At 48.6% G+C, this 18,135-nt stretch overlaps 1 protein-coding gene across 4 annotated transcripts; it reads left to right on the top strand.

Annotated features, from left to right (window-relative positions):
• The first annotated feature begins 1,251 nt into the window (after positions 1 to 1,251).
• PPIE (peptidylprolyl isomerase E) lies at positions 1,252 to 17,008 on the top strand. 4 transcript variants are annotated; one of them, XM_046663449.1, is made up of 10 exons: positions 1,252 to 1,307; positions 2,585 to 2,683; positions 3,791 to 3,834; positions 4,303 to 4,329; positions 5,776 to 5,857; positions 6,357 to 6,457; positions 9,006 to 9,129; positions 14,278 to 14,463; positions 15,774 to 15,916; positions 16,105 to 17,008. In XM_046663449.1, the coding sequence occupies exons 1-10, from the start codon at positions 1,277 to 1,279 to the stop codon at positions 16,171 to 16,173; spliced, it is 906 nt and encodes a 301-aa protein (XP_046519405.1). In that variant the 5' UTR covers positions 1,252 to 1,276; the 3' UTR covers positions 16,174 to 17,008. The 4 variants fall into 4 exon arrangements, with proteins under 4 accessions (XP_046519405.1, XP_046519402.1, XP_046519404.1 ...); XM_046663446.1 differs by having other exon boundaries at positions 4,303 to 4,450; XM_046663448.1 differs by lacking the exon at positions 1,252 to 1,307 and adding an exon at positions 1,329 to 1,548 and having other exon boundaries at positions 4,303 to 4,450.
• Positions 17,009 to 18,135: the final 1,127 nt, after the last annotated feature.

Genomic DNA, 18,135 nt, shown 5'->3' with positions numbered 1-18,135 from the left:
AAGGAGAGAAAGGAGCAGAGGCAGAGGCAAGGAAAAAGGGCACGAGGTAAGGGCCAGAGCTGGTGTGTAGGTCGGGGTTGACTTGACCTAGCCATGGCCCCTTGTCAAGTGCTCTAGGAGCCTTGTTATCAACAGCAGTGAATTAAGAAGGGAACTCTAGAGAATTTAAGTTTCTTCTGAAGAAAGATCACCCTGCGAACCAGCTGGAGGGTGGACTGGAGGGAGAGACCCACCATCAACTATCCCCTAGGCTACTGCATTAGCTTCCTGGTCTCCACGGTTCCACCCAATCCATTCTGGGCATAGTGGTCAGAGAACTATTTTGAAACATAAATGTGACCATGGAACTCCCCATTACAACCTTCAACAGCTTCTCAGAGCCCCCAGATCCTCCACACGGTTTACAGGGCCCTGCATGGTGTGGCCCCTGCCCACCTTTCCTGCCTGATTTCATGCCCTCTCCCCCACCCCGCTCTCCCTCCACACTGCCCTTTCAGTTCCTTGAGTGTGCAGAAGCTGTCTCCTCTCCCTGAAATCCTTTTTCCTGATTCCTCCTTTCCCTGGCTCCTCCTCCTCCAGGTTTCAGCTTAAATGTGACCTCAGGGAGGTGTTAACCCATTGTTGTCTACCACGTATGTCAATCTGCGATTTATGTATTTGTTGGTTTATTCCAAAAGTCGGCAAACTTTTGTCCTAAAGAGCCAAGTGGTAAGTATTTTAGGCCTTGCGGGCTATAGGTCTCCCGCCGTTGGAGTGTGAAAGCGGCCATACAATACTCAAAAGATTGATCGTGGCTATGTTCCGATAAAACCTTATGTACATTGAAAACCAAATTTCTTATAATTTTAACGTGTCTCGAAATATTATTCTTGTTTTGATTTCTTCTTTCCAACTATTTAAAACTGTAAAATCCATTCGCAGCTCCCGGGTTGCCCAGAAACAGGCAGGCGTGGGTGGCGCGCGGACCCTGGTTTACCAGTAGATTATTATTTGCCGACCTGGGCTGATTCGGCCGAGTATTGTCTCCTGCAGCACTGAGCACCTGGAACATCGAAAGCATCAGGACCACATCACTTTGTTCCCCACGGTGCACCTGACACAGCGCCCGACACTTACCAGGGCCAGAGGCGCGTTTGGCCTGCGCTGGAGTGGGCGGGGTCTGCGAGCGCGGGGCGGGGCCGGGGCGGGGCCGGGGCGGGGCCGGGGCGGGGCCGGGGCGGGGCCGGGGCAGGGGCGGGCCGAGCTGCGGCTTCCGGCACGGGCGCGCGGAAGTAAGATGGCCACCACCAAGCGCGTGCTGTACGTGGGTGAGCAGTCGCGGGCGCTAGGCAGATTGCCGGCGAACCGGCCCCGAGTGGGTCCGGGTTTGGGGTGGGACACGTCTCCGGACGCGGAGGGCGACGAACAGCTGTCTAGGCCGGATCTCTGGCAGTATTGCCTTGCTTCAGAGTGTTAGCCCGAACATCACGATTTTTCCGGCTCTCTTTCAAGTCCGCTAAACTCTAACCGGAACTCTTCACCTCCTGGACTCGGAGCATTGATAGAGGGGTATTATGGGCCTCCAGATCCTCGCGCCCATTCATTTTGCAAACATTCACGGTCGCGATGGCTCAGCCCCGGTCCTTACCCTAAAGGAAGGAGTTCCCAGATTAGCCAGGTAGAAATGAGAATAACCCCAGTAGCACAGTTTGATGAGCGCTTTAGTGGGGATGGACAAAGATGACGTGGGCTTGGGAGCGGGGAGAAATGACCCCTCCATCTGGAGAGGTGAGAGCAAACTTTTCAGGATGCGGTGACGCCGGAGCTGATGAGCCTGAGTTATCCAGGTAGCCAAAGTAGGGGCAAGTGTGAAAGGGAACAGCAAGAGCAAAAGCCCAAAGGTGTGCAAGAGTCTTACTCTTGGGAGCAAGTGTGTCATCTTGCGGGATACCCAGGGAATTGGGGAAGCAAAGGGAAAGAGGCTGAAGAGGTGGGCGGGGCTCCGGTTATGAAGCGCCTTGTATATACTGCGGAGGAGTTTGTACTTTATCCTGAGGACGGTGGGAAACCTTTGAAGGAGTTGAAGCAGGGAAGTGATGGGTTAAAATCTGCGCGTTCCCAGGATCGTTGTAGTTGGCTGTGTGGAGGAGAGGGAGGTCAGTTAAGCTATTGCAGGACCAGCCCGCTGGCGGTGGCGTAGCGGTTAAGTTCTTGAGCTCCGCTTTGGTGTCCCGAGATTCCCAGGCCCGGGATTCTGGGCGCGGACCTACACGCCGCTCATCAAGCCATGCTGTGGGGGGGCATCCAGTATACAAAATAGACGAATATTTACACAGATGTCAACTCAGGGCCAATCTTCCTCACACACAAAAAAGGAAGAAGCTATTGCAGTAATCCTGGGGCTAGATGAAGGGGTCTGAAAGAAGGGTGAAGAGAGAACTGTGCTTCATAGTAAGGGTGAGGGAGCAGATGAGATGGGTGCTTATGTACCCATAAGACTAAATGGAAAGACACTTCCCCTGTGGCTATAGCATGCTAACTGGGCTGCAGGGACTTCTCAAGAGAATGGAGGACAGTGGTACAGAGGCTCTTGGCTTCTTTTTAGGTGGACTGGCAGAGGAAGTGGACGACAAAGTTCTTCATGCTGCTTTCATCCCTTTTGGAGACATCACAGATATTCAGATTCCTCTGGATTATGAAACAGGTGAGTCCTTTTAGTGTCTCCCGTGTTCAGAATTTTCCTACTCGGAAAAGAACTTAAAATTTTTTTAAAGGCATATCACAGAGCATTCTAAATATGGTTGGTATGTAGGAAAGTTCGGGAGGAGGGTGCCTCAGTAGGGCAGCATGACGGTGATCTTGATGCAGAAGGAATGTTCTGAGGCTTGCAGTTGTGAGCTATAACATAACTTTGCAGAGAGTCCTGTATGTTGGGTTTGAGATAACAAAATTTTCGGTAGCCCAGAAGGAAGATAGGTTTTGACCTACATGGACATCTGACTGTTGTTTCAAAGTGCCTGCCGGGTACCCTACCATACCTGCCCCCTTCTTGGCAGCTGTGCTGTTAAACAGGGCAGCAGGAAAACCCAGCTCCAACAGTGGGGCCTTGGCCTCTGTGCAGCTGGGTAAGTTTTCCTTCAATTGGTATCACAGTTACAGTTCAGTTTTCTATTTTACCTTTGTTGTCATTTTTAAGATTGGAGCTTTAGGCCCAGCTCCATGATCGATCCTGCATATGTATTGTTAGCAAGGTCTTTAAACTCTCTGGGCCTGGGACCTTTGTAAAAAATGATAAGGTTATATTCGTTCTCTAAGGTTACTTGGGAAATTAAATTAACATTGTTGTGCTTGGCCCTTTGTAGTTAGATCAGCATTTTCCTGAAGATAAAGGCTGAGCATCCTTATCCAGGTTTTAGGATTCATGCTTTATGCACAGTTGATGCTCACAGTGTATATTTGGAATAAATAATTGGTAGGTTAAATGACTTCATTTTTCTAGCTGCCTTGCATGCAAAGGTTAAGGTTTTAATTTGGCTTTGGTAGAAGAATCAAATGCTTGTTTTTAAAGATTAAAAGTATAGCTCATTAGCTGTCTTCACTAAAAAAGTAGCTATGTTCATTAGCTGTATTGCTTAAAATGTCATTTAGACTAAGAAGAATCAAAGAGTGAGATTCCTTCTTCCCACATAGTGATTGGGTGGAATTTCTAGTGTCTGGATATGGCACGTGACTGACTTCACTTCCATTGTGACCATCTGTTTCTTCCCCTTGCCCCAAAACAATTACTTGTTTTTGTTTCCTCTTTTTTCAGAAAAGCACCGAGGATTTGCTTTTGTTGAATTTGAGTTGGCAGAGGTGAGAAGATTCTGTGTTAGCTATGTTTAGTCTTTGGCTTGTGTCAGTGTTGTCACCGATGACAAAGGGAGCTGTTCTCCATTCGGCTAGGTTTCTCGGCCCCATGCTCATGCTTCCAGAAAGACAAGAAGTGCTGTTTGAAGGAAAGTTCCCTCTCTTAATCAAACTGTAGACCATGGTTGGCATCACAGACCTGCCAGGTCCTGCCCTTCTTGCTCTGCAGAGCTCCTTCAGCCCTGCTCATTGGCATTCTTGCCTGGCAGCGCTGGTGATTAGTTCTCATGCCTCCCACTAGATGGCAGATGGCTGTACCACCAGCTCCTCAGTCAGCCAGGAGGTGCTCTCTGTGAGACACACACAGCCCCTTGGCAGGAAGGATAGAGGTGACTTTGTCTTGTTTTTATTGCTACTGAGTATGTTTTTAGACACCACAAAAAGCTAAACTCCTACCTGGTCTTTTCTTGGCAGGATGCTGCAGCAGCTATCGACAACATGGTACGGCTGGGAATCTTCATTCTTACTAAAGCTTTTTGGTGGTACAGAGGGTCCTTGTTCATATATTGGTTTGCTGAACCTCCAAAGTTACAAGGGTGGACCTACAAAGTTACATGGCGAAGTAAATATTGTCATCCCGTGAAAATATTCACTGTGAATTGATCACTTAGAAGATTAGCCCTTACTCAAACATCCTTCCCCAAATAATATAAATCTGAATCGTCCTTATTGGCCAATCTCTCACTGGCTGCCCCATGTCTAGGATAATAAATTGCAAATACTATGTAAACTGCTTGTACAGTGAATTGCGTATTTTGCCAACGAGGTAGGATTTCACGAAGTGTTAGAGGAATTAACAACTGAGAAGAGGAATTCGATAAGGATAATGACAGGGTGTGCTACACTGCAAATGATTTGAATCACTTGGAGAGGTCCTTGGGGAAAATGCTGAAGCTCTTGAGTCCTTCTTTGAGATCCTTGTGATTTTCACATGAGATACAAAGTGCAAAGATGTCGTACCGTACTGTTGCTAGACTTGTTGGAAAAAATACTGCAAATTAATCGGCACCCGTTACTACTTTGTTCTACAAATTAGTGCGTAGTTAAACCTGAATTTTAACTATAATAAATTGATTTTCATTATTTTTAGTTTCATCACAACGAAGTCCCAGTCAAATGTTTTTTTCCTTTACTTTTTACCATGAAATTTTCTTCACTGCTCTCTAAATGGATTCACATTAAGTGACCTTTGGAGCTGGCCGTGTGGCACAGTGGTTAAGTTTGCATGTTCCGCTTCAGCGGCCTGGGGTTCACCAGTCCGGATCCCGGGTGCGGACCTACGCACCGATTATCAAACCATGTTGTGGCAGGTGTCCCATATATAAAGTGGAGGAAGATGGGCACAGATGTTAGCTCAGGGCCAGTCTTCCTCAGCAAAAAGAGGAGGATTGGCGGCAGATGTTAGCTCAGGGCTAATCTTCCTCAAAAACAAAAAAACCACATTAAGTGACCTTTCATGGTACCAATTATCTTTGGATAATAAGATTCTCCTTTATTCCTGTTCTGTTACCCGTTCACCAAATATATTCCTCAGCTCTCAGAGAAAGAGCACTTCTCACCATTTCAAAGCTGATCTTGGCTTTGGAAGGTGACCTCAGGGACTTGGAAAGTACAGTTATCCTTGTAATTAGAGCACCCTGAACCTGGAGTTGCTGTTGGTAGCACAGGTCTTTGCTGGTGCTGGAAGACGGGAGGTGTGTGAGGGGTCCAGGAAGGAACTTCCCTGTACCCAACTCTGCCCTGTGGCGGTACAGAGCTCGCTAGTAGGGGCTCAGGGGTTAAGGGAGAACAAATGAGCAAGTCTCAGATGTATCAGAAGCAGGTGGAAAGCTGTCTGACTCTCTTTCAACCTAACAGTTTAAGCAGCTGGATTTTTAATCTTTTCAGAATGAATCTGAACTCTTTGGACGGACAATTCGTGTCAATTTGGCCAAACCAATGAGGATTAAGGAAGGCTCTTCCAGACCAGGTGAGTGGGGGCAACTACACATTCCCCATCATGTCCTCCAATGTGGCCTTGGTTGCAATTTTATCCGTATTTACTTGGAATGAGTACCGCTCCTGGTGGACAGGTGTAGAGGATGTCCACGTTGGTGAAGGCCGTGCGCCACCTTTGTGGGAAAATAAAGTTTGTGTTTCTCAGGATAATCGTTCCCCTTAGGAGACAAACCCTGCCTGATCTCCTCTCTCCCAGTTTTCTCGGCACTCCCTTCCTGGCGTGCTCCCCGGCTAGAACCGGCAAGAGCTCCGCCTTTCCCTTTAGCGTACCTTCTCACTTAGCCCTGCTGAGAGCTGGCCTTCAGGGCTGACATTCCCCACGAACTTTCCTTACCCTTGTGAGTTCCCAAAGCGGAATCCTCCGGCCCAGTGGGCCACGTAGTGTGTTCTCCTTTGCTCACCAAAGCAGCTAATTAGCAGTTGGCTGATAGCTTGAGTTTCTTCACGTTTGTTTGATTCTTTCCCTGCAGTTTGGTCAGATGATGACTGGTTGAGGAAGTTTTCTGGGAAGACTCTTGAAGAGAATAAAGAGGAAGAAGGGTCAGAGCCTCCCAAAGTGGAAACCCAGGAGGTGAGGTTGAAGGCTGGGCTGCCAGAGGGGAGGCTGGTGCTTTCCGCAGGAGACTTTTTTTTTTTTAAGTTTTTACGGGAATTTGCAAGTGTGCGTACAAAAGCAGAGAGAGTAAAGAATGAACTCTTAGTCCTTTGGTGAAGGCAGTATTAAGTGAACTAGAAGGAGAGGCGTTGGTTCTCTCATCCTCGTGCTCTGCGTCCTGAGCTTCTCTGCTCCCCTCAGGTCCCGCAGGCCTGAGTGAGGAAAGTCATGAGTGCTCCCCTTCACCCTCCTGCTCAGTCCCCTCCTTCACCGAGGCGACACAGGCCTCCTGCTCCTGCCCTGACGCAGGGGAGGCAGGATAGGGTCGTGGTACCTTCCTGTCAGTCTGTGCATAGGTTCAGGGTTCTCCCTGCCTAAGAGAGCCTGCCTTGGCGTTTGCTCCTGACTCAGCATACTTCTCTGAGCACAGTCCCCTGCCTCCGCTCCCCTCCTTGTGACTGTTGTTCTTCTGGATTTCTTTCTTAGCTCATGGATCTCTCTTCTCGGCCAAAACAGTAGCAGTCGCTCTGATTTTTCACAGCTTCTCCTGTGCTATTGACTTTCCTGGTCTCTGTTCCAAGTCCTGAGCTTTAGATGTTTCTGCTTTAAGTCTCACAGGCAGCTTAAAGTTCCCTAAAATGGATGCCCTCCCTTCTCTAAGCCTGTTCTTCCTGTGTTCTCTAGCTTGTCAATTTGCTGCCATCCATCCACACATTGACCCAAGCCAGAAACTTGGACACAAAGCAGAGCACCATAAATGGCCCTCACAGTGGAGTAACGCTAGGGCATCCTAGACCCCTCTTTAAAATAGAGGTAATCCTTGGGGCTGGCCTGGTGGCACAGGGGTTAAGTGCACAACTTCTGCTTCGGCACCCCGGGGTTCGCTGGTTCGGATCCCGGGTGCAGACATGGCACCACTTGGCAAACCATGCTGTGGCAGGCGTCCCACATAGAAAGTAGAGGAAGATGGGCACGGATGTTAGCTCAGGGCCAGTCTTCCTCAGCAAAAAGAGGAGGAGTGACAGCAGATGTTAGCTCTGGGCTAATCTTCCTCAAAAAAAAAAAAAATTAGCGCCAATCCGTTATTATATTCTGCTAACTTTTCCTCTTAAATCTTCCTTGAATCCCACCTCCCCTGGTTGTTCCGTCATCCTAGTGGAGCCTCTCATCTCATCTGGATAATTGCACTAGCTTCCTAACTAGTCTTCTGGCTGCAGTCTTGCTCTCCTCCAGTCTTCCACAAAGAGCTCTAAAATGATCTTTTTAAAGGACAAGACTAATCGTCTGACCCTCCTGCTGAGAGCTTTGCAGTGGCTCCCCATCCCTGGCCCGCAGGATAGTCTGGGAGGGCCTCTCCGAGCTCTTGACCCTGCCCCCCCCTCCACGCTGCAGGCCACCATACACTCTTGGTGGAGCCAGTCTTTGTGTTTGCCTGTATGTCTTTGTTTGTGTACAGGCTACTCAAGAGCTCATTGCCTTTCCCTTTCTAGGCAGTAAATTCTGTGAGGATAGGGGCCTTTGTATTAGGCTTGTTAATAAAAATGTGGGTTAATGTGATTATGAGTGTGGACTTGGGTGGGGGGCGGGGAGCATTTAGATTTGAATTCCAGCTTCCCCACTTGCCATCTCTGTGACCTTGGGCAAGTTATTGAACTTTACCGCGCCTCAGTTTTCCCATCTATAAAATGGGGAAGATAGTGGTACTGATAAGGGTGGTTGTGAGGATTGAATGAGGTAATATACATAAAGCGTTTAGAATCGTACCCAGTACGTGGCAAGTGCTATGTGAGTATTTGCTGCTGCTGCTATGTCACTGGTGTTGTTAGTGGCAAATAATAGTCATAGTATCCTCAGTGCCCAGCATGATACCTCAACACGTGCTTGTTAAACCAAACCATAAACAGGTTAAGAACATTTGACTTTTCTCTTTGGAACAAGTGCGACAGCTGTATTAAATGTCTCTGCTTAGCCTCACGTCTACTTGGGGTATAAACAAGGTCCCAGTCTCCTCCATTGGCTTCTGAGCGCTTAGACCCAGGCCAGAGGGCTGCCCTCCTTGCTTCCATTGTAGCCGGCCTATGGGTATCCAGGGCTACACATAGAAGGAGGGGATGGTGTTACATAAATGGGTCCACTTAACTGGAGTGAGGTGAGTGGGCTTGCACTGGGGTTTGAAGTTGTTGAGAGTTGGGTATTGCGGGCCAGAAAAGTGTTCTGTGAGTGCAGGGCAGGGTGAAGCAAGCTGATGTGTATGAGGGCCAGTGTGACGAGATAACATGTGCCTGTGGGGTGGGGCTCGAGTAGATAGTGCTGAGATCTCCTGTCACTAGACATCCAGCTGCGTGCTGTGGCTGTCGCCCCCACCTTCTGTGACCCCATGGAGTCCCAAGGCCTTCCCTGTGAGCACCTTGCTCCAGCTTGCTCGCTGCAGCTGGGTTCTGGGCGTGTGTTCAGAAGAATACTCGCTCTCCTGCTTGGGGAGTTGGGGAGTTCTCTCTAACCTGGCGATTTCTTCTGTGCCTAGGGAGAGCCCACTGCAAAAAAGGCCCGGTCAAACCCTCAGGTGTACATGGACATCAAGATTGGGAACAAGCCAGCCGGCCGCATCCAGATGCTCCTGCGTTCAGACGTCGTTCCCATGACAGCAGGTGAGCAGGGCTCCGGTCAGGATGGCCAGGAGGCTGGTGGCTGAGCTGTGAGCCTTCCCAGGGTCCTCGATGCCTCAGTTCTTCTGTCCTAGACATTGTTTCTGACCTGAATTGATTTGCATCTTGTATCCTGAGACCTAGTAACAGATGAGTCAACTGGCATCTTTGAAGTTTTATAAGTCCTGGTTTACAATTTTTTAATAATAGTTTTTTGGCTTTTGTTTTTAATACAAGTAAACAAGTATTCATGCTTAAAAAAAAAAGAGGGCTGGCCTAGTGGTGTAGTGGTTAAGTTCGCACACCCTGCTTTGGTGGCCTGGGGTTCGCGGGTTTGGATCCTGAGTGCAGATCTACACACCGCTCATCAGCCATGCTGTGGCAGTGTTCCACATATAAAATAGAGGAAGATTGGCACAGATGTTAGCTCAGGGGCAGTCTTCCTCAAGCAAAAAGAAGAAGATTGGCAACAAGGTTAGCTCAGGACAATCTTCCTCACCAAAAAAAAGAATACCACACATAAATTCCAACTGTATTGAAGTAATAAATTGAAAGCTTAAGTCTTCTTCCTCTCTCTACATTCAGCCTTACTCTCTAGAAGTGACTACTGTTGGGTCAGTCACATGGCATAGTAGTTGGTTTTGCACGCTCCACTTCTGCAGCCCAGGGTTCACCCAATTCGGATCCTGGGTGCAGACCTACCCACCGCTCATCAAGCCATGCTGTGGCGGCATCCCACATAGAAGAACTAGAAGGACTTACACCCAGGATATACGACTATGTACTGGGGCTTTGGGGAGGCAAAAAAAAAACAAGGAAGATTGGCAACAGATGTTAGCTCAGGACCAATCTTCCTCACCAAAGAAAAGCATACTTAAAAAAAAAAATCTTTAAAAGAAAAAAGAAGTAACTACTGCTAACAGTTTCTTGAGTATTCTTTCCAGGTTTAAATATTGACATCTATTTATTCTTTTTTTAATCTAAAATTTATTATATAGTTTAAAAAGTCAATTTCAAAAAGCTTGTTTTGAAAAACAGCAGTCCCCTGGTGCTGTGCCCCCGCCCTGCCCCACCACCGACAGCATTTGCTTCTCCTCAGATGCAGCCACTTTCAACTCTTAGTTGATTCTCTTGGTTTTTACCTCCTTGTTGGTAGGTAACAGATTTATGTTGCTACTTCCTGGTGTTTTCATTTTAAGCATTATTTATTAGCTTCCCACCTCAGAGGATAAGGAATTGTTAGCTTTTTAAGTCACCTGTGCTGCCCCTTCATCTTTCTCACGTCGTTTCCATAATTTCGGTTGGGTCCCAGGTCACTTTAACTATATTAGCATCATCCTGTGATAACTTCCTTTCCGCATAGCATTTTGTTTTCCCCAGAATTTGTAATTGTCTTGTTTTCACATTTGCTTAGTCTTCTATGTGTTTATTCCTGATTCTCTCCCAAATCCTCCTGCCTGTGTAAATGTCTCATCGTGTTCAAACCCACCAGATGTTCTGTCAGTTTCACTTTCTTGTGGACGTTCCTCCGGGGAGAACCTCTGACCTCCTCCAGCCTGGGCGGGTTGCCCTCCAGGCCCACTGCACAGCTGTTGTCATGGGATCTCCTATTTTTGCCTCTTATGTTGGAACCTCTGTTGCTTTTTTGGTTTATTCCCTTATTTCAGTAGAGGACGTACTTCTGTAGCTTCTGGAGAAAAGAACTTGGGAGGTAAGTATTTTGAGACTAATGTATGCAAATATCTACCCTCCCACTTGATTGATAGTTTGGGCGTAGAATTCTAGAGAAGTCTGATGTCGTTCTGATCTTTGGTCCTTTGTACAGAATCTCTTTTCTTTTCTTTTTTTTTTTTTTTTTTTTAAAGATTTTATTTTTTTCCTTTTTCTCCCCAAAGCCCCCCGGTACATAGTTGTATATTCTTCATTGTGGGTCCTTCTAGTTGTGGCATGTGGGACGCTGCCTCAGCGTGGTTTGATGAGCAGTGCCATGTCCGCGCCCAGGATTCGAACCAACGAAACACTGGGCCGCCTGCAGCGGAGCGCACGAACTTAACCGCTCGGCCACAGGGCCAGCCCCCAGAATCTTTTTTTTTCTGTCTAGAGCTGGGCTGTTCAATACAGTGGCAACTAGCCACATGTGACTACTTAAATTTAAATTAAAATTTAGTTCCTCAGTTACACTATCCAAGTGCTTTAAAGCTGTTAGAGAACGCTGGTCTCCAGGCTGGAGGGTCCTGTGTTCTCAAACTGTGTCCCTTGGGAATAGATGTCTTTCCATCCATCAAGCTGGATATTTGGGAGGCCCTATTGTATTAGTTTTCTCTTGCTGCTCTAACAAATTACCACAAACTTCGCAGCTTATGAGAACACAAATTCATTATCTTACCATTCTGTAAGCCAGAGTCTGACCCGGGGCTCACCAGGCTAAAATGAAGATTATGGCCAGGTTGCCACATTCCTTACTGGGAACACTAGGGCATCCGTTTCCAGGGTCAGTCAGGCTGTTGGCAGAATTCAGTTTCCTGCATCTGGAGACTGAGGTACCCATTTCCTTGCTGGCTGTCAGCTGAGGATTGTTGCTTCTAGAGGCTTGTGGCCCCTTTCCTCTATCTTCAAAGCCAGCAATGGTGGATCCAGCCCCTCTCACGTTATGAATCTCTCCTGCCTCTTCTTCTGTCGCTCCTCTCTAACGCTCCCTTTCTGACTTCAGCTGGGAAAGATTCTCTGCTTATAGGCTTGCGATTGTGTTAGGCCACCGGGATATTCCAGGCTGCTCTCCCCATCTCAACGTCCAGAACCTTAATCACATCTGCAGATACCTTCTGCCATGTGCGGCATAACGTGTTCTCAGGCCCCAGGGACTGGGGCAGGGACGTCTTTGGAGAGCCATTAGTCTGCGTACCATGCCCATCAGTCAGGACAGTCTTAGCTTTTGGTTTGGGAAAATTTCCTTGAATTATTTCCTTGCTTCTGTCCCTTCTGATTCTCTCTTCTCTCTGGAACTTTTCTAAGTGTTCTTTTTGGTAGTGCTCTGTGCTTGTTTCATGGATGTAATACAATCTCATCTTGGGATATTACTAAAGTTTCTTCTTCTGATACAGTTTATGTTTCAGGTTGCTTTTTCCTGGGATTTTTTGCTTGGTTGGTTTTGGGTCTGTTTGTTTTGGTCTTTGCTTTTCACATCAGATGTCTTCCTCATATTTAAGAATGGGGCCCGAAAAGTCTGCTTGGAAACTCCCTGGACGTTGGTAGGGGTGCGACTGAGGCTTCCACTGTAGGGTGATTCTCTCTGTCGGATCCCGGATGTCGGTCTCCCTGGGTTATGTTCTCTTGGAGAGAGCAGAGTCCCCAGAGAAGACTCAAGTCTCCTGCTGGAGGCCCTGTGTCCAGCTGTCTGCCTTGTTGGTGCAGGGAGACGGTATATAAACTTCCCCTTAGCCTCCATTTGCCATTACGGTACCTCCACCCTCAGCTGTGCGTGGCACGTCCCAGTGCAGAGACCTCAGCTCGAACCTACCAGAGAGGAGACTACCAGCTGGGACGGGGGAGGGGAGAGGCTCGGATCTGGGGTTAGCTACTTTCTTAAATAGGCTTTCAACTAGACTTACTGTTTTTAGATCTACTTTTACCCTTGTATCTGAGGTTTTGGTGTATCTGCAACATACATGGAGTTGCTTCTCTGCTTTACCAGCATAAGATTCCGCTTTCTTAGGTCTGCTGTATCAGTTATGACTCATCTACTTGTTTTCTAGCTTTCAAAAATTTTTTGTTGCTGTTGTCTCTTCTCTCTTTCTCTCCTTTTTTTTTCTTTTGTCATTTTATCCATTTTTAAGTGTACAATTCAATGGCATTAATTGCATTCACAATATTGGACAACCATCACCACTATTTTCAAAATTTTTTCATCACCCCAAACAGAAACTCTACCCATTAAACAACAGCCCCCCATTCTCCTCTCCCCCTAGGCCCCTAGTAACCTCTAATCTACTTTCTGTCTCTCTGGATTTGCATATTCTAGACATTTCGTACAAATGGAATTATATGATAGTTGTCCTTTTGTGTCTGGCTTGTTTCACTTATCATAATGTTTTCAAGGGTCGTCTATGTTGTAGCACGTGTCAATGCTTCATTCATTTTATGGCTGAATAATATTCCATTGTATGGATAGTCCACATTCTGTTTATCCATTCATTTGTTGGTGGACACGAATATTATTTCCACTTGCTATTGTGAATAATGCTGCTATGAACATTCATGTACATGTATGTGTCTGAATCCTTGTTTTCAGTTCTTTTGGGTATGTACCTAAGAAATGCTGGGTCATGCGGTAATTCTCTGTTTAACTTTTTGAGGAACTGCCCAGCTCTTCTACAACAGCTGCACCATTTCACATTCCCACCAGAAGTGTATAAGGGTTCCGATTTCTCCATATCCTCACCGACACTAATTGTCTGTTTATTATAGCCATCCTAGTAGATGTGAAGTGGGATCTCGTTGTAGTTTTGATTTTCATTTCCCTAATTACTAATGATGTTGAGCATCTTTTCATGTGCTTATGGGTCATTTGTATATTTTCTTTGGAGAAATGTCTATTCAAGTCTTTTGCCCATTTATTGACTGGGTTTTTTGTGTTTTTGTTTGTTGAGTTGTAGGAATTCATTATATATTCTGGACACTAAACCCTTATCAGATATGTGATTTGCAAATATTTTCTCCCACTCTGTGGGTTGCCTTTTCACTATGAAAGAGTGTCCTTTCATGCACAGAAGTTTTTAATTTTGGTGGTCTCATATACCTGTTTTTTCTTTTGTTACCCATGCCTTTGGTGTCGTATTTAAGAAACCGTTGCCAAATCCAAGGTCACAAAGATTTGCCCCTGTGTTTTCTTCTCAGATCTTGTTTGGTTTTTCTTTTAAAAAATCGCTTTTCCACCAGTTTAGTTGTGGCGCAGAGCTAGAATGCATGTATTCACTCCTCCTTCTTCAGCCAGAATCCCCTTTAGTCCTTTCAAGATGTCAGTATCAGAGGTTTAGAGTGAAAAGATAAGCATTAAACAAATGAAGTGTTCAGAGTCTAGTTAGAGGGAGGTTTTGTTTGTTTCTTTGTTTGTTTTGTTTTTTAACCTCAGCGCGTTTTCCTTGTGGACCGCAGAGAACTTCCGGTGCCTGTGCACCCACGAGAAGGGCTTTGGCTTCAAGGGCAGCAGCTTCCACCGCATCATCCCCCAGTTCATGTGCCAGGGCGGCGACTTCACGAACCACAACGGCACCGGTGGCAAGTCCATCTACGGGAAGAAGTTTGATGACGAAAACTTCATCCTCAAACACACGGGGCCAGGTGGGACCGGGGGCGGGTGGTGGCGCGTGGGGCCGGGCTGGGGCAGGATGGTGTGCAGGGCAGAGTGACGGCTGCGGCTCTGGCTGAGGGCTCGGGGTCTGGGGGAGACTCGGGGCAGAGCAGAGGCGCTCCGCCTGGCTGGAGGGCGTGAGCTCGCATCCGCATATGCTGTCCGTGCCCCCACCGTGTCTACGCTCCCTATTAGCGCAGCTTAGATTCTGGATGCCACTGTAAGCTCTCTCTTAGTCCCTCTGTCCCACTGCCCCGTCTCTGTCACTTACCCAGTAAAAAGTCTCAGTGGTCCGTCTTCCAGCATCTGGAGAAAAACGCACAACTGTACTGGTTGGTCCAGTTGAAAGCTGACACGGTTCTTCAGGGGCCCCTGGCAGCCTCCCTCGATCTCCCTGCTTGGTGCTCAGTCCCAGGCAGAGATGACGGCTTTGCACCTGCCTGCATTCCTGAAGTGCCCCCTCGCCCTCCGCCTCAGCTGATGCTCGACTTGCTGCATCTACCCACACGTGCCTGCTCTGACTTCCCTCCGAGCACAGGGGATGAGCTGTCTCCCCTGAGGCCAGCGATCATGCTCGTGGCCTGGACCCCGTCCTCTCTCCCCTCCTTAGGAGCTTGGCTTACTGCGGTTGTCCCCTCACTGCCTTGTGTAATCTGTTTCCCCTGCTCTGCTAGATGAGCCCATCAGCATAAAAGTATGCAGAATCAGTCTTTAAAAAGAAAGTCATCCTCAGGGCCAGCCTGGTGGCATAGTGGTTAAGTTCGCACGCTCTGCTTCGGCAGCTTGGGGTTCGCAGGTTTGGATCCTGGGCGTGGACCTAGGACCGCTCATCAAGCCACATTATGGAGGCATCCTATATGCAAAATAGAGGAAGGCTGGCACAGATGTTAGCTCAGCAACAATCTTTCTCCAGCAAAAAGAGGAAGATTGGCAATAGATGTTAACTTAGGGCCACTCTTCCTCACCAAAAAAATTAATAAATAAAATAAATCATCCTTTGACTCATGTCCCTCTCTAGCTGTCATCTATGCTTCTCATCCCCTTTTTAAGCAACACTTCTTAGAAAAGTTGTGTAGACTCCCGGCCTTTTATTCTCTCTCTCCCCTTCTAGCCCCACCGCTCCACTGAAACCACTTGTCAAAGAGGCCGACAGCCTCCGTCTTGCCAATAGTCAGTTCTCAGCCCTCATCTTATTCCACCTCCTGGCAGCATTTACACCACCGCATCTTCTAGGCAGGTGTCCTCTGAGGGCTGAAGGAGCCAGGGTGGAGGGAGCCAACACGCTCGTTCTCTCCCGCAGGCCTGCTCTCCATGGCCAACTCCGGCCCGAACACCAACGGCTCCCAGTTCTTCCTGACGTGTGACAAGACGGATTGGCTGGATGGCAAGCACGTGGTGTTTGGGGAGGTCACGGAAGGCCTGGACGTCTTGCGGCAGATTGAGGTGGGTGGCTGCCCTGGCCCTTGGTGTGCAGCCCTGCGGAGAGCTGGCGAGGGCACTCTGTGGCCTGGGAGAGGGGCCCCGCTGCTTCTGCTAAGGCTGGGGGCGGGGGGCGGGTGGGTGTCCCCGAGCTGCTCCTTCCTCTCCACCTTCCATCCCCTGATTTCTCTTCTTCTGTTCCGACTGCAAAGGCCCAGGGCAGCAAGGACGGGAAGCCCAAGCAGAAGGTGATCATCGCCGACTGTGGGGAGTACGTGTGACGGGCGCTGTCTCTGTGCTGCCCCTGCGTATCCAGGAGCGTCAGCCCCGGGGAGCCAGCACCTGAGGATGTCCCGTTTGCAGCAAGCAGGGCTTTGTGCCAGGGCCCTTCCTCGAGCCAGCGTGGGCAGCTCTGCTGCGGGCACGGCCTGGGCTCACTCTGGGCTCTTGCCCAAGCGTGGCTGTGGGCCCACAGCCAACACTGGTGCCGCCCTCCACACTGTGGACGGCCGTGCATGGCCTTTCTGTGGCCTCTGTGCCAGGGCCTCTCCTGGGCCCTTGAGTGTGGCTCCTGGACGCTCCTTCTGGTGAAATAAATCCTAGTTCTTGTTCTGCTGCCTACAGCGAATTCCTGGGAGCTGTCAGAGATGGCACGGAAGGCCGCGCTGTCCCGCTGAGACAGGTTGGCGAAGGGATGGGGCACAGCGTCTTCCCCACAGCTTTTCTTTCCTCCCTTGGGCGGATTCCCTGAAATGCCAGGGGATCTATCTCTGAGCCAGATACCCTTGTCAGACCATTGTCGAGACAGTGGGATCGAAGATAGTGGGAAAGTTCCCGTCTCGTGCTGCCTCTCCTCCTGACCCCCTGCCGGCCCATCATAGAGGCAGCAAGTGGACTCTCCAGTCCCAGCGGTCACTGGTTTATTTGTTCACTTTCATTCTACACAGTTTTTAAATGATATTTTATAACTCAAAGTGCCTCCTGCGTGCCAGGTACTGTACTTATTCGTCAGGAGACAGGAACTCAGCAAACCCCGTGGGCCTAAGCCAGCCTACAGCCAGCTTGTTTTTGTGAAGAAAGTAAAATAAATAAAATGCAGCCACATCTGTTTCTTTACGTATTGTCTATGGCTCCTCCCTCACTGCAGCGGCAGGGTAGAGTGCTCGCAACAGACACTGTATGGTCCCTGTGTTAGAACTCTCCAGAGAAACAGAACCAATAGGATGTGTGTACATAGAGAGAAATTTACCTTATAGAATTGGCTCTGTGATTGTGGGGGCTGGCAGGGCTGATATCTGCAAAGCAGGCCGGCAGGCTGGAGACCCAGGGAACAGTTGATGTTACAGTTTGGGTCTAAAGGCCATTTGGAAGCAGAATTTCTGCTCCCTCAGGTGACCTTACTCTTTTCTCTCATAAGGCCTTCAACTGATTGTATAAGGCCCACCCACATTGTGGAGGGTAATCTGCTTTATTCCAAGTTTATTGATTTAAATGTTAATCACATCTGAAAAATACCATCAGAGCAACAGCTCGACTGGTATTTGACTAAAAAGTGGATACCATGGCCTAGCCAAGTTGACACATAAAATTAACCAACACAGTCTCAAAGCCTAACATATTTACTGTCTGAGCCTTTACAGGAAGTTTGCCGACCACTGAATGAGCCAGATGGTGCCCCTGATGCTGAGCTCACAGTCTGGTGCTCCTTTGTGCAGGTGCTGCTTGGAGCTCAAGTTGGGCTGCCTTCTCCCCACTCCCCCTCCCGCCTGGTCAGCTGGGTGGCTGGAAAGAATCCCTCCCTGGCTAAAGGCTCTGAGCAGCGACTGAGCCTGAGGCCACTAGCCACCTCCCTGTGGGTTGGGTTACTCAGACCATTGGGGTCCATGGGCGGGCCTTCTTCGTCTTGAGGAGAGATCTGGACAAGGTAGGAGGCTGGAGAGGCAGGTGACCCCAGGATAGCTCCTGTGAGGGGTGTGGCACTCTGACCCTGCCTTTGGCTCCCATGTGTCAAATGGACTCCCAGGCCTCACTGAGCTCCCTCTGCTGCAGTTGGCCGGGTTTCTGTCTCATGGCAGGCATGTATGATAGAGGTACCCCTGATCCTGATGGAGCTCCTAAAAGAGACCCTCCCTCAAAGATGGGCCCCCACTCTCAGTGCAAGCTGTGCCCATCACAGAGCAGTCGATGGGACAGGCTTTAGTGAAGTGGGGATGGAAGCAGCGTCTTCAGGGCTTTTACAGGAA

The sequence above is a fragment of the Equus quagga genome, chromosome 5 (genome assembly GCF_021613505.1).
Source record: "Equus quagga isolate Etosha38 chromosome 5, UCLA_HA_Equagga_1.0, whole genome shotgun sequence".
Classification (NCBI taxonomy): Eukaryota; Metazoa; Chordata; class Mammalia; order Perissodactyla; family Equidae; genus Equus; species Equus quagga.
Note: the sequence above shows the minus strand (reverse complement) of the source record. Positions and strands in the feature narration are given on the sequence as shown.

Excerpts from the sequence above, each read along its gene's own strand:
- PPIE (XM_046663446.1), top strand. The coding sequence starts at position 2,621 with ATGCTGCTTTCATCCCTTTTGGAGACATCACAGATATTCAGATTCCTC. Across the intron at positions 2,684-3,790 it reads TCCTCTGGATTATGAAACAG|AAAAGCACCGAGGATTTGCT; the intron begins GTGAGTCCTTTT and ends CTCTTTTTTCAG. Across the intron at positions 15,917-16,104 it reads ACGTCTTGCGGCAGATTGAG|GCCCAGGGCAGCAAGGACGG; the intron begins GTGGGTGGCTGC and ends CCGACTGCAAAG.